The sequence below is a fragment of the Aotus nancymaae genome, unplaced genomic scaffold (genome assembly GCF_030222135.1).
Source record: "Aotus nancymaae isolate 86718 unplaced genomic scaffold, 86718_ANA_hifiasm-v0.15.2.pri h1tg000010l, whole genome shotgun sequence".
Classification (NCBI taxonomy): domain Eukaryota; kingdom Metazoa; phylum Chordata; class Mammalia; order Primates; family Aotidae; genus Aotus; species Aotus nancymaae.
In genome coordinates this window covers 46530345-46545645 of record NW_026988421.1, presented here as the reverse complement: position 1 = coordinate 46545645, position 15301 = coordinate 46530345, and the positions used below count along the sequence as shown (strand labels likewise).

The following is a 15301-nucleotide window of genomic DNA, read 5'->3' as shown; positions in this document are numbered from 1 at the left end:
TAGCTACATTTCCAAGTTTCATATGTGTTATATGTATGTTCTATATCATATTGATCACCTTATTTTGTTCGGAATATTTAATAAACTGATCTTATACTTATTTCAAAAAGACATTTTATATTATAATTGTGAATGACAAAATAACAGTACTTGACATGAATAAATATATTCATTAACTTTTATTTAAATATATTTATAAATATTGTAATAACATTTTGTTAAAGGCCAAAAAATGTAACACCAGGAGTGCATGTATACATTTTTTGAAACATTGCTGTACTGAATTGAAAGCTTTAGTTGTTGCTCTCAAGTAGTTTAATAACATAAATCAGAACTTGTTTGCCTAAGTGAGAAAAGATCATCCAAATCCATTGATTTTTATCTATTTTAGAATCCCTAAGGGCAGTTACTTTGTCTTAATGTCCTGTGAAATGTGTAGAATCATTCTGTGCACATAAAGTGCACTCTACCAGATGGTATTTGATGGCTGTGTTCATCTTTAACATGAACAGAATATTAGTTTAGAGAAAATTTGTTTTCTTTTTCAATATTTCCATTTGCCAGTGTCTAGGAACATTGCCTCCTTGGATAAATACGTTTTTGTCCTATTGGTGCTTCTGAAAAATCAGGGACTCCAAGTCAGATGCAGCAAGTAATCTGGTTGTGTGGACTGGAAAGAGTAATTGCTTTGATTTGTAAAGGAATCATTTGTTCTTCAAGCAAATTTAAAATAAAAAAATAAAGGAAATATTTGCTTTAATCTTCACCATATTATTAAACATATATTAGCAAACCAGTGGCTAAAGTGCGTTACTTGCCAGCTATCCAAAATACACATCATTTAGTCATTTAACCTGAGTTATTGAAGTGGTCAGGGTAAACCGAGGAGCTCCCCTTCCACATGCTTGCCTCCAGACCTGACAACCTCCTTGCTGTTCTTGAAACTCACTAGGCCTATTTCTATCTCATGGCCTTTATCACTTGTTCTGCCCTCTTGCTGGAATGTTCTTCTCCACATGACTTGTTCTTTCACCTTTTAAAAGCATTTGCCAAAATTTCACATTGTCAGTAAGTCTGTCATGATCACTTCTATGTGAGTGTAAATCCTCACCCTGACCTCCACGTATGTTCTTTGTGAAATATTTTGTAGTTGAGCCATATGTATAAAGATCTGAAAACAATATATTCTAATTAATTTTTAAAATTCATTTTCCCCACTACCATGTAAGCTGTATAAGGGGTAAGATATTTGTGTGTGTAGTTTACTGCTGCAGCCTCAGGGCTTAGCACAGTGTAGTTGCTCGATAAATATTTTTTGAATTAATGAGTGAGTACTGTAAATAGTAGTAGTAGTGTCCTCATTTTGTACTTGAGTGCCTTGTCTGAGAAGAGATGGTACAGCTGAGGCTCAATCCAGGTAGCTGGCTCCAGAATGTTTCCTGTAAATACAAAATAAGCCTCAGAAAGATAACCTATTATACTCATCTCAAATTTTAAAGAAGGGACTTGGATTTGACTTATCAAAAATAAACACATAAAATGTTTTTTCACTAAGAAGAAGCAATTTCTATCTCTTATATTATGGAAAATAGTGACTAAACCTATACTCCCATTTTCAAGATGACACAGTTATTACTATGTCTAGATTAAAAAATGTATCTTTCAATTAAGTAAAGTACAGATAAATCTGGTTGGAATGATGGCAGAAATAGTAATGTAATTGAAGTCATATGCATTTTCTATTTACCAGGAAAGTTACTTTTAGGTTTAAATGAAACAAGACATGCAGAATTTTAATGTAGTTTTTGACACATTGTAAACAGTTATTTTGAGATGGCTGGTTAGATTCATATATAGAAAACATATTTAAATGTTGCTAATAGAAATATATTTATCTCACATATACACACATAATCCTAATACTTGAAGGGTAAATGCTTCTGTTGATATTTTCAATTATTCCTTTTATGCATCATTTCTCACCTTTAGACATTGGCAAATAAATATTGTCTATACAAGTGCTAACACTTGTAATGGATAGATTGCAGAATTTTGATATGAATTACACCATTTCCTTTTGCTTTCTTGGCTGAAAAAACTGTAAATACTTCCTAATTATTATACCACCCCAGAGCCTGGAACAACAATAAAGGATCGTATGAAAAGATAAAAGGAAGTAAGAAATCAAATGAGAATTTCCTTTTAAATCCTAGGTCTTCAAAGTTTCCAGTATGGGCACAACTCACGTAAGAATGAATTAGGCAAATTATTGACATTCACAATCCTTAAAAGCCTCAGGTATTTGAATGGTCAAATAAAACAGAAGAAATATTTCAAGGTACCTCTGGGATTGAAAGGAATTAACATAAAAATAATGAAATATAAATAAAACAGCACAACATTCACAGTGTTCTCATCTTATGTAAAGGATATTAAATATTAGATAGATCTGATACAATAAAAGATTCAATATTAAACCAGACTTGAAATTGTTTACATGAAGCTATCTTGTTTCAGAATGCATTTCTTCTGGCTTTTATGAAACACAAGATTGTAAATTATTTCTCAATAAAAAAAATTAAACAGCAATGACCTATCAATAAATAAACAAAAATACCTTGATAATATCTAACAATATAACAAGTAAAATTTATTGACCAAGAGAAAAACAACAGAAAAAGATCAGTGTAAGCTTTTTAAAGTTAAGATCTCCAGATATAATTCTCTGTTTCTTCAAAAAGTTAGCTGAGTGTAATTATTTGTGTTTCCATTTAATTATTTCTCCTAATTCCTGTCTAGCAAAGAACAGAATACAAGGGAAAAATATCAAGCATCTACTATCAATCCTATTGAGTGTATTCTTAAAAATTCTTTTGCTTATTTTCTACTCTTAGGCTTCCATTATGATTAACTTAATGAAATGTAAAATTTTGGATTTTGACTAACGTGGAGTGTTTCAAACATATTTTACCCCAGCTAGTTTATTACCTTCTTCTTTTTTTAACTATTTTTATTCCATTTTATTTTAGAGTGTGTGGCATGGGGAGGGTGGGAAGCTGGGGGAGAAAGCAATAGACTTTACCCCAAAGGAGTAAAATATTGGCCTGGAAAAAAATTACTTTTGTCTGCTTAATTAAAAATTGACTATTGTGAGGATATAAGGGAAGAACTAACACTGTTCGTAAAATGGTTACTACCGTAGTCCATAAGGAAGATGGTGGTGGAGAAGAAACTCAGACACAGCCAGATACAGCAGATATTTTAGACAAATATGCCGTGATCTGCTAATAGGTTGCATTGGAGAGTAAGAGTGAGCAGTCAAAATGTAGCTATGAACCCTGAGAAAGTTGGAAGATGGAGCTGCAGGTATTTACTGAGATGATGAAGCAGTGAAAACAGTACATTATTGTTTTAATTTATTTTATTTTTTGAGATATGTCAAGATGGAGAGAAGATCTAGATTTGGGGTTTTTAACCTTTTAAGTTGGGGAGGCTTGTTATTCGTCTAATTGTGGATCCATGCAGGCAGTTGGATACAAGTCTGAAATCCAGAGGAAAGGATTAGCCTAGAGATATGACAGTTTCCACAGATAGATAGTATTTACAGTTACACTATTGAATGAGATGACTAAATAAGTGAAGTTCAAGGGCCAAACTTTGGAGCAATTTGATATAAAATAAGTCTTATAAAGGAGGAGAAATCAGCAAAGGAAAATACAGAACTACAGTTGATAATATGAGGATTGAAAGCAGGACAATATCATGTCATAGTAGCCATGTGAAGGAATTATATCACTTTTTTGAGACACAGATTAAATCATCTTGCAAAGCTTTTCTGACAAAACCTGGCACATAGTCAATATTCAGTAGTTTATTGATGACTGAAATATTGTTTTTAGTTGGCCCTTGATTCTGTAGTTTGTGGGGTCCAGGAGAGGCTTCTGGCCATCAACCACTGTGGTAGCTGAAAAGGATGTTCCATGAGCAGGACTGTGTAATCCATGTCAAAGCCAGCAGATCTACCACTAAGCACAATACATCCCTGACTATCTAGACTGGAAATTTCACACTCAGCCTCTTATTGCTGGGACAGTTATTATCCAGTCATTGAAAGAAACTCACATACTTACCCCTCTCTTGGGTCTTGCTAACTGCAGGGCAGTGTCTGTCTGTGGAGGGGCTGGTGTTTCTGCCAGGCCAGTAAGCTAAAAATAAAATACACCTGGCCCTTTATCAAATATTTCTCCCCTTTGTAGCATCATGCTTAGGCGTATCCTCCTCTTACCTCTCTGATAGCATCCAGATTTCTTTCTTTATCCATGTCTTTTATAAGAGAATCTAATGGCTCACTGGAAAAAGAACGATTGGATGTTTTTGAAGGTGAAACTCTAGACCTCAGTGCCATAAAACAAGAGCATCTTTATTTTGGGCAAGAGAAACTCAGAACTCAAAGTCAAAGCTGTATGTTTTCTTCTCTGACTTTGGTGTTGAAAGGAAGAGAAACCAACAAAAAGGTTAATATTTATTGAAAGCTTACAATGTACCAGATATTAGTTTGTGTGCCTTGATACACCATATTATTTCAATTAAACCTCTCAACATCTTTTAACATTTGTATTGTTATAAAGTCCTCGTTGTAGAAATGGATAAACAGAAATAATCACATAGGACAATTGGAGCCCAGTTTTGAAGTCATGCTTTGTAGCTCTTAATTCAGGATTTTAAACCAGAAAGTTATACTGATTTGAATTATTATCTTGATGTATTCTGAAAAGAAAAATAAAAGAATATGCATTAAACAATTTATTGACACAGAAAATGTATATATAGAGTTTAGCGGCTTTTAAATTATAAACAGACAGATAAAATAAATTCACTAAGTTAATTAAATAAGTAAACCTTGGGAAAATGATTACTGTATTTCCACACCAGGTAAGATTACATATTCAGAAATGAATCAGATATAAAATGTTTAATTTTACACCTTGCCATTAGGCCATGCCTTAATCTTTATTCTCTAAGAGTATCATGGACATTCAGTTTCAAACTGTTATATTACTCTGTACTGAATGAGAGCCATATCAATTACTTGATAATTGAATTATGTTTTCTTTCTGAAGGCAACTGATCGAGAGGGAGACTCAATAGCATATGCCATTGAGAATGGAGATCCTCAGAGAGTTTTTAATCTTTCAGAAACGTAAGTTAAAAATAATTTCTTACTTAAAAAAAATGTAAAACAACGTACTGTTAGCAAGAAAACAGACTTCTAATCAGAGGCTTTCAGCTGTTTGTTGTACTTTACTTTTTGTTTTCTATGAATGTTAATGGTAGCTGAGAGGATAATTCTGGGCCCAGAAATCTTATCCAGGAGACTGTTTATTTTTAACATTTTTACTAAGTAAAATCCACTGAGGTGGAAATATTTCATTTGAAGGCCTAACTGGGATTAATGAGACCCTTTTAAAGTTGTCAGCTACTGATAATGACAAGGACATTACTACAAAGGGTTACTTAGTACTAAACTGTTTGTTCAAAGGGAGTCTTGTAGGCAAAATGTGTTACAAACACATTTTTCAATTTCTGATTAACAGGCATAATTAAGAAAAAAAGCAAAATGAAATAAAATACATGTTCATGCCAAACTTCTTTGAGCTCTAGATCAGGGTCATTCTACTTATCTCTGAACACATCTGAGGTATTGCTCATGATGACTATTGAGAAAACTGGGAGCAGGCATTAAAAACCATTTAGAGCTTCAGAGAGATCATTTCCTTCCCCTTTCAATGGGAAGTTCCGCTGTCACATGTGTCTGGTTTCTAAGGAGCTGTGCTTGACTCTTCTGTGATGTTTCCTGTGTACTTTTACTTTCTGAAAGAATAGAAATGTAAACTTGGCCGACGATTATAAAGTTAAAACTTAGACAGATGAATACATTGCCACGTCAGTTTCAGGAACATGTGGGACAGAATGCCAAAACAAGAGGACCATGCGCTGGTCAATTAGTCTTCTCAGAAATACCTCCAATTTCACGTTGAATGGAATTTTACAACCATGAGTTAAAACAGTTAATACCATTGGCAAAAACAGTGTTTTCCAGACCTTTAGATTTCACAGATAAGTAAACCACTATTTGAAAAATAAAAAGGCTTAACTGTTTTCATTTTTATCCCATAGGGATGTAGAAATCGTAAATTAGCTACAGTTTACAATCATCATTAAGGAAAATAAAAATGTTAAAGAAAAATTTTAATCAAGGCTGTGTAGTATTAGCATAAACATAGACATGTAAGTCACTGGGCAGACTTAAAACTCTAGTATTTATGGTCAATTGATTCTCAAAAAATGGGCAAAGATAATCCAATCAGGGAAGAACTTTGTTTCAACAAATGAAGCTGGGACAACGTGCAAGAGAATGAATTTGAATATTTATCTCACATCATTCACCAAAATGAACTCAAAGTGGATCATAAACTGCAATATATGAGATAAAACTACATCCCACTTAGAAGAAAATACACAAGTAAATCTTCATTATTTGGATTAGGCAGTATATTTTAGATATGACACAAAATGCACAAAGTATTGATAAAATCGATAAATTTGATGAAATTGATAAATTGGGTCTCATCAATTTTTAAAAATGTATTTCAAGGAGCACCATCCTAAAGTGAAACACCATGACCCACAATGAGAGAAAATATTTTTAAATAATGTGCATGATCGGAAACATATCTCAAGAATACATAAAGAACTGTTACAACTTAATAATAAAGAAAAATAATCTAATTAAAAATGGGCAAAGTATTTGAATAGACATTTCTTAAGGATATGTGAGTGGCCAAGAAGCACATGGAAATATGGTTATGATCACTGATCATGGTCATTAGAGAAATGCAATTTAAAACTATAAAGAAATTTGATTTCATCCATACTCAGTGTCTATAGTGAAGAAGAATGGTAAAACCAAGTATGACCAAGAGTGCGGAGATAATTGAAATTTGCATAAATTTGTGTGACAATGTAAAATGTGCATGTATGAGTTCGTTTTTGCACTGCTATGAAGAAATACTTGAGGCCGAGTACAGTGGCTCACGCCTCTAATCCCAGCACTTTGGGAGGCCGAGGCAGGTCAATCATGAAGTCAGGAGATTGAGACCATTCTGGCCAACATGGTGAAACCCTGTCTTTCTAAAAATACAAAAATTAGCTAGGCGTGGTGGCATGTGCCTGTAATCCCAGCTACTTGGGAGGCTGAGGAAGGAGAATTGCTTGAAGCAGGGAGACAGAGGTTACAGTGAGCCGAGATGGTGCCACTGCATTCCAGCCTGGCAACTAAGCAGTACAAAAAAAAAAAAAAAAGAAAAAGAGAAAAGAAATACTTGAGACTGAGTATTTTGTAATGAAAAGAGGTTGAATTGCCTCATAGTTCTCCAGGGTATACAGGAAGCATGATGCTGGCAACCTGCTTTGCTTCTGGGGAAGCCTTAGGAAACTTACAGTCATGATGGAAGGCAAAGCAGGGAGTCAGCACTTTGCATGGCCTGAGCAGGGGGAAGAAAGAGGGAGGGGAGGTGCCACACATTTTTAAGCAAGCAGATCTCATGAACTCTATTGAGAGAACAGCACCAAGGAGGCTTTTGCTGAACCATTGATGAGAAACTGCCCCCCATGAGCCAATCACCTTCCAGCAGATCCTATCTTCTACGCTGGTGACAATTCGACAGGAGATTTTGGCAAGGACACAGATTCAAGCCATATCAGTACACTTTGGAGAATTGGCCTTTTCTCCAAATGGTAAACAGTTACTGCATAAACCATCATTCTGCTCATATGCAAGAGAAATGTAGAGATGCATCTACATAATAGTTTGCACAAAGAAAGTTCATAAAAGAATTATTTGTAATGGCACGAAAGTGGAAATAAATCAAATATCTGTCTACAGACAGAGTAAACAAAATGTTGCCTATTTATTATAATATAATATTACTCATCAATAAAAGGTAACGAGGTCCTGAAACATGCTACAACATGTATGAATCTTGCAAATATGCTAAGTAAAATAAGTCAGTCACAAAAAGAGTGCATATTATTTCGTTTTTATGAAATCTTCATAACAGGCACATTTATAAGACAAAAAGTTGACTAATGATTGCCTGAAAATAACGAGTGGGAGAGAATGGGGAGTGACTGTTAATAGATACAGTGTTGAAAATGTTCTAAAATTGATTATGATGATGATTGAACAATTCTGTGATTATACGAAAAAATCATTGAATTGTACCCTTTAAATGGGTGATTTTATGATATCTGAATTAAAATGTTAACAAAGATGTCAACAAAAGAAAAAGACAACAATGAAGTTTTCACCTGCTCTGGTAAGCAGGAAGCCCATGTCTCTCAGGAATTTCTATTCCTGTTTTTCTCTTGATGCCAAAAGATTTTTCAACTGCTAATTGTGAAATCTAGTGAACTATTGGTTTTGCCAAAGGAATCATCTAAATGCACTGCTTTCCTATATCTCTGGTGCTACTCTCATCTCTGCATTTGGAATGAAAAAGATAATAGTTGGGTCACAGAGGTTCTTAAAGGTGTAAAATTATGTCAGTGCAAAATCCTTTTAGTCTAAATTGACAACAATTCTTAATATTAAAGATCTTAGGTCAACCTGGACAGACATTTCCTTAAGACACAAACTGCTTCCAGGAAAGCTCAAGCAGAACAGGTCCCTGTAATGGTTGCCTGATCCCTTTCGATGATCATTCTTAATTCAGGGTCCTGTACACTGTCTAGCAATACATATCAATGCATTTGAAACGGAGAAAAGTTACTGACATTTTAACTGCTACCTTCTTTGAAACTTCTGAGATTTATGTTCAAAAATTTGTACCACCACTTCTCTGTAACTTTCAAGGATTTGAACAATCCAGGTACTGCTATAGTTTGGATATTTGACACTCCAAACCTCATTCTGAAATTTGATCCCTCATGTTGAAGATGGGGCCTGATGGGTTTTGTTTGGGTCATGGAGGAAGACTGCTTCTGAATGGCTTGGTACCAGTGGTAATGAATGAATGATTGCTTATTAGTTCCCACAACAACTGGTTGTAAAAAAAAAAAAAAAAAAGAGCTTGGCACCACCCCTCCTCTCTTGCTTCCTTTCTCACCATGTGATCTCTGCACACCCCAGCACCCCTTCACCTTTGGCCATGAGTGGAAGTGATCTCAGCCCCTCACCAGAAGCAGATGCTGGCATTATGTTCTTGTACAGCCTGTAGAACCATGAGCCAAATAAGCTTACTTTCTTTATAAATTACCCAGCTGTGGCATTCCTTTATAACAACACAAATGGACTAAGACAGGAATGCTAAATAAATAAGCAATGTTAAACCTCTAGGCTTATGTGATCCTCCCACCTCAGCCTCCCAAGTAGCTGGACTACAGGTGATAAATTTTCAAATATTTTTGAACACAATTTTAATGGTTAGGCAAACCTTATTGTCTAAAAGAATTTAAGTATGTCAAGTAAAATGTATTTCAGGAATGTAGCACAAAAGTTTGGTGATAAAAAATTCTTTGCAACATAATTTATGTAATTGAGGTGAAATTCACATAGCATAAAATTAACCATTTTAAGCGAACAATTCAGTGGTGTTTTGGAGATTCAGAACTTACGCAACTACCACCTCCATCTAAAATAGCTTCATCACTTGGAATGTAAAACTGAACCCTTTTAGCAGTTGCCCCCTATTCCTTATTTCCCTTAGCCCTTGGCAACCACCAGTCTGTGTACTGGCTTCATAAATTTACCTACTTTGGATATTATACACAAATAGAATCATGCAATGTGTGACCATTTGTGTTTAGCTTTTTTTGTAGCCTAATGTTTCCATGAGTCATCTGTGTTGCACAATGTGTAAGTAGGTCACTACTTCTCATGGATACATAATATCCCATTCCATGCATATACAACAATTTGTTTACCTATTCATTAACTGATAGGCATTTAAGCTGTTTTTCTACCTTTTGGTACTACAAATACTACTGCTGTGAACATATATCTACGTGTATTTAAGAACCTGTGCTCAGTTTCTTGTTTATTTTTATTTTTTTTGTATATACTCAGTAGATTTACTGGGGCATATTGTAATTATGTGTTTTTAACCATTTGAGGAATTGTCAGATGTTTTCCATGGTGATCGAAGCATTTTATATTCCTACCAGCAATATATGAGGATTCTAATTCACATTTTTGACATTTAATTTTTGTTGTTGTTAGCAGTGGTGGTTTATTTGCTTCATTTTAAAAAATATAACTATCATAGTGAGTGTGAAGTGATACTTGGTTGTGGGTTTTGGTTGGCATTTGCCTGATGACTAATGACATTAAGTATATTTTCCTGTGCTTTTTGATTATTTGTGTATCTTCCTTGGAAAAAAATGTGTATTCGAGTCTTTTGCCTATTTTTAAATTGGGATTTATTTTTACTGTTAAGTTGTATAATCTTTTATACATTCTGGAAATAAGACTCTTATCAGATATGTGATTTGTAAATATTTTCTCCCATTGTATATGTGGTTTAACTTTCTCAATAATGTCATTTGATGAACAAGTTTTTTTTTTTTTTTATTTTGACAAAGTTCAGTATATCTATTTTTCTTTTGCTTTCTGTGATCTGGTATCATATCTAAGAATCTATGACCAAATCCAAGATTATTCATATTTACCTCTAGTTTTTATCTAAGAGTTGTTTACAGATTTCAATTCTTTTGTTTAGATTGTTGATCCATTTTGAGTTAATAGTTGTTCATGAAGCGAAGTAGTCTAACAATTCTTTTACATACAGATTTCCATGTGTTCTAGTGCTATTTGTTGACAAGACTATTTTTCCTATTGAATGGTCTTGACATTCTTGTTGAAAATCAATTGACCATATAGATGCATTGTGCCTTATAATGTTTCTGAGGGATGTCCACTGTCTTTCTGCTTTGAGTGATTTCCAAGTTTGGTAAAACAAAGATAAATGCCATGTATCACTCTTTCAGGCATTCTCCAGACAGATTAGAATAGACCACCACAGTTCTTCATGAAGAAGGATAGCTCTGCTCCCTCTAGAAATACATGGTGTCATACTGGGAATGTTCACTGATGTTTTCAAGGCCACTCTGAGCCAGTGAGATGGTAGAATAAAGACAAGTCAAAATGCCTTAAAGTTCTTCTACCATATTTGATTTACCTTTAAAAAAAATCTGCCTTCATCGAGTTGCTGTAAATCTGTGACTGTTTTCCAGAGTTTTATCAAATTTGCTTTTGAAGTTCTCTGCTTAATTGTGATTTTTTGATGTTTTGTGATGAGACCATTTCTTGGAGCTGCCTTCTCTGTTTCTACTGACATCACTCCTGGGAAATGTATTGTCAATCCTATATAATTTAAGTAGCAGTATTATTGATGTTTCATCAGTTGAAGAAGCTTATGTGTTTTTAATATATGAACTTACAAGGTATATTGCATTACTAAATGTACCCCAATGTATCCTGGCCTGATAGCCTCCATCTGGCTGCTAATAAGACTTCTTCTGAGCTATTTCTCAGATTTAATAAAGGGACATACATGTGTACCCATAAACTAGACTTTCAGCTATGAATCTCAAAATACAGTGCCTATTTTTCTCCCCTTCTGCATTCCCCAAATATACCACACAACTGCCTACAACATTGAATCCACATATTATGTAAAAACTACTTCCAGTAATAATCACCAGACCATAGACAATTAGCTGTTTGTGTGTAAAATGGCCCTGAGTATGAATATACTGTATACTATATTGTACACAGTATATAGTACTTTTGGAATATATATATATTCTAAATAGTATATACAGAGTATAGAATATATATATATATATTCGAAATACTATATACAATTGGAAGGTGATATAGATTGCTTATAAGAATCTAATACTTATGCAACAATCTTGCATGTTCTTCACATGTACCCCAAAACCTAAAATGCAATAAAAAAAATTCAGGTTTTAAAAAAAAAAAAGAATCTAATACTTGTCTCTAAGAATTCTGAACATGATAAAGAATAACATCTTTTCTCTTGAAGTAATCTCAAACAAGCTAGATAGTGTTCTTCCTGGAATGAATTAAACATAGTTTTGTTATGTTTTTTCCTGGAAGCTAGGGAATCAACTCAGTTGTCACAGTTTTGTAATTCATCATAAATATACAATATACCTTTTAGTAATTTTCTAATTTAATATGCAAGGAGGAATATAGAGAATTAAACTGAGGGAAGAAACAAAATGAAAATGGTAACTCAATTTTCTTTCTTTCTCTTATTATACTATGGCTAGGTTTTCTGATTTCCCATTTCTTAAGATACTTGTGAATCAGCCTCAGATGAAATACATGTCTTACTTTTCTCATTTAATGTCATTTTAAAATGGGATTATCTGGACCTTCTGTACTGTAGAAAGCTGGTCCAAACTTAATTGTTGTGAACATGCTCTGGGAACTGGTTTTCAGTTATTTTGACAGAACATTTTAAAAATGTACAGGAAGCAAAGTCAGTTTTTCATGGGCATGCCATATGTTCAGAACTTATTAAAAAGTCCATGTCAACCATCAGAATAAAATAAACAAATGGACTAACTGTGATTCTGAGTTTGACTCATTGGCTTTGAGATTTTCTGCTCAACTACCATATGTGATATGAATTGTTTAAATTCTCTTTACAATAAAAGCACTTACCTTAAAATGAAAGCATTTTATCCATTAGAAACAATTTATGTTTTGGAATTGATAAATATTTTAATATCTTATATATTCAGATAAACTCTTCTCTGCAGTGGATGCCTGTTAGGCTCAATTAAAATATGTACAATGTCAGATTGTAAAATCTAAGAAATAAATGTAGAACCTGCGTTAGAGAGCAATACAAATAGTCAAACTGTTATAAAATAAATTACATGGATGAATAAAGTCTTAAATATTTGGAAACACTTATTCTGAATAGTACAAAGGTAAGGAGTAAGTCTTAAAAGTATTCTAAGTGCAAGAATTTTCCCGAGTTCTGTTAATCTCCCATTATACATCAGTTAAATTAAGAAACAGCTAAATTTCCAAAGAATAACAAAATACTAAAGTTGTTAGCTTATCCACAAAAGGGGTTTTAAAAAAATTATAAAGTGAGAACATGAATTCTAATTCAATCATGTTTTCTTAAAAAATAAAAAATAAGTAGAATGATTCCTCCTCTGAAACAATCATATATTTAAATGTGGTTATAATAAAGTACAAAAAGAAATATTGCAAAAAAACAATTTCTATAATTTTTAAAAATTCTATTTTCAGATTTTGTACAAGGGGCCTCTATTATTTTAAATTAAGAAAAAAGAAAAACTTTTATCCATAGAGTTTGTCAGAGATAAAATTTAGATGAGTTTTAACATTTTCATAATGAACATATGTGTAACATAAATTGGAAGGTGACACAGATTATTATAAGAAACCATTCCTCGTCTCAAAGAATTCTGAAACTGCTAAGGAATAATGAAGTCCTTTCTCTTGAAATAATCGAAAACAAGATAGTCACTGTTCTTCCTAGAATGAATTAAGTACAGTTGTTTTATGTTTTATTTCCTGGAAGCTAGGAAATCAGTTCGGTGTCAGTTTTGTAACTCACAGATAACTGCTAAGAAATTTGACAGGCTTAAAAGCTTTTATCAATTTTCAGGATGAATCTTAGTATTATACATCTAAAACATTCAAACTATGATTTCTGAGAGGGGAAAAAAAGCTATCAAAAGTAATTTGCTATACTAAGAAGACTCTTCTTGTGATGTAATATCTCTGTTAGTCTTATTTTTTTTGTTGTTTTGTTTGTTTTGTCACCAGCACGGGGATTCTAACCTTAGGGAAAGCACTGGACAGGGAAAGCACTGATCGCTACATTCTGATCATCACAGCTTCGGATGGCAGGCCAGATGGGGTGAGTATGCTTCCTGGGAAAGGGTTTTAAAAATAGTATTAAAGCAACTGAGAGAGTCTTAAACAATTTATTACAGACACGAATTAATATTTTTCTCCTGGAGCAACTTCTTATAATTACTAGAAGTGGTGCTCTTTTCTCCAACAGGGTATTAATACATTCACCTATACTCTGAATGTGTTAATATGCTGCAGCCTTTGACTTGACAGAACGGATACTTGAGATCAGCATTCTCACCTAACTTGTAGGGAAAATGAAATCTCCTTTATTCTAACAGGTATTCCATTGTGTCTGTCATTTGCACTACACTATGAAATGTGTTCTGGCAGTTTACCATGTTGGACCTGTTCCATTTAGTGTCATTTTTTAAGGGTCAGAGAGGAGTAGTGGATTTTGTGGATAAATATCTTTAAGCACTAGGAGAGTGATTTACTTGCTTCCACGGGCATTTGTAAGTAGCAGTCAGAATCCTAAGTAATTCTTGGTTACCTAAGTAATTTAAATGGGCTCATAATTCTAAAGAAGATAAATTCTATTTTCTCTAAAGCTCACTTTTAAAAATTAAAAAAAAAATTCTTAGGCATTCTTAACTGCTTTAAAATAATTTGTCTATATTATTCAAACTGTCTCATCCACAACTGCCAGCATCCTGGTTTCTATGTATTGTAATATTACCATTGTTAATAATTTGTTCACCATTTCTATACCATGTGTTAGGTGTTTCTTTTTTTGGAGGAGGGGGAGTTTATGTGTCAACTCAATGCTATTGTCTAGAAATAATTTCAAACCCATTACAGATTGATAAGCAAGGCTCACTCAATTTAACTAGCAACATATCTCCAGGTCCCTTCAGATGATTTCTCAAGGGAGAATATAAATATATATATTTATATGTATAAAATATATAAAAATTAACCTTAGGTTTTATTTACTTTTCTATCATCTAAGTACCTACTGCTATCCTCACTGTTTTCTAAAACTGTTCTGTATATATTATTATATATATAAAGTATTCATTTATTTTTATATATATTATATAATAAAATAAAACAAAATATTTTATATAAAAAATAAAATATATAAAACAGTTTTAGAAAACAGTGGGGAGAATAGTACATACTTAGGTGATAGAAAAGTAAATACAACCTAAGGTTAATTCTTATATAGGCAATGACCCTTAATTATTATTTTTATTTTTTGAGAGTTTCACTCTTGTTGCCCAGGCTGGAGTGCAATGGAGTGATCTTGGCTCACTGCAACGTTTGCCTCCTGGGTTCAAGTGATTCTCCTGCATCAGCATCCTG

The 15301-nt window shown here is 33.3% G+C and overlaps 1 protein-coding gene across 1 annotated transcript in view; it reads left to right on the top strand.

Annotated features, from left to right (window-relative positions):
* PCDH15 (protocadherin related 15) overlaps nt 1–15301 on the top strand; it is a 965496-nt gene that overhangs the window by 707373 nt on the left and 242822 nt on the right. The window contains exons 16-17 of the mRNA XM_064374141.1: nt 5121–5200; nt 13904–13997. Coding sequence (XP_064230211.1) covers nt 5121–5200; nt 13904–13997 — 174 coding nt within the window. The remainder of the gene's footprint in view (nt 1–5120; nt 5201–13903; nt 13998–15301) is intronic.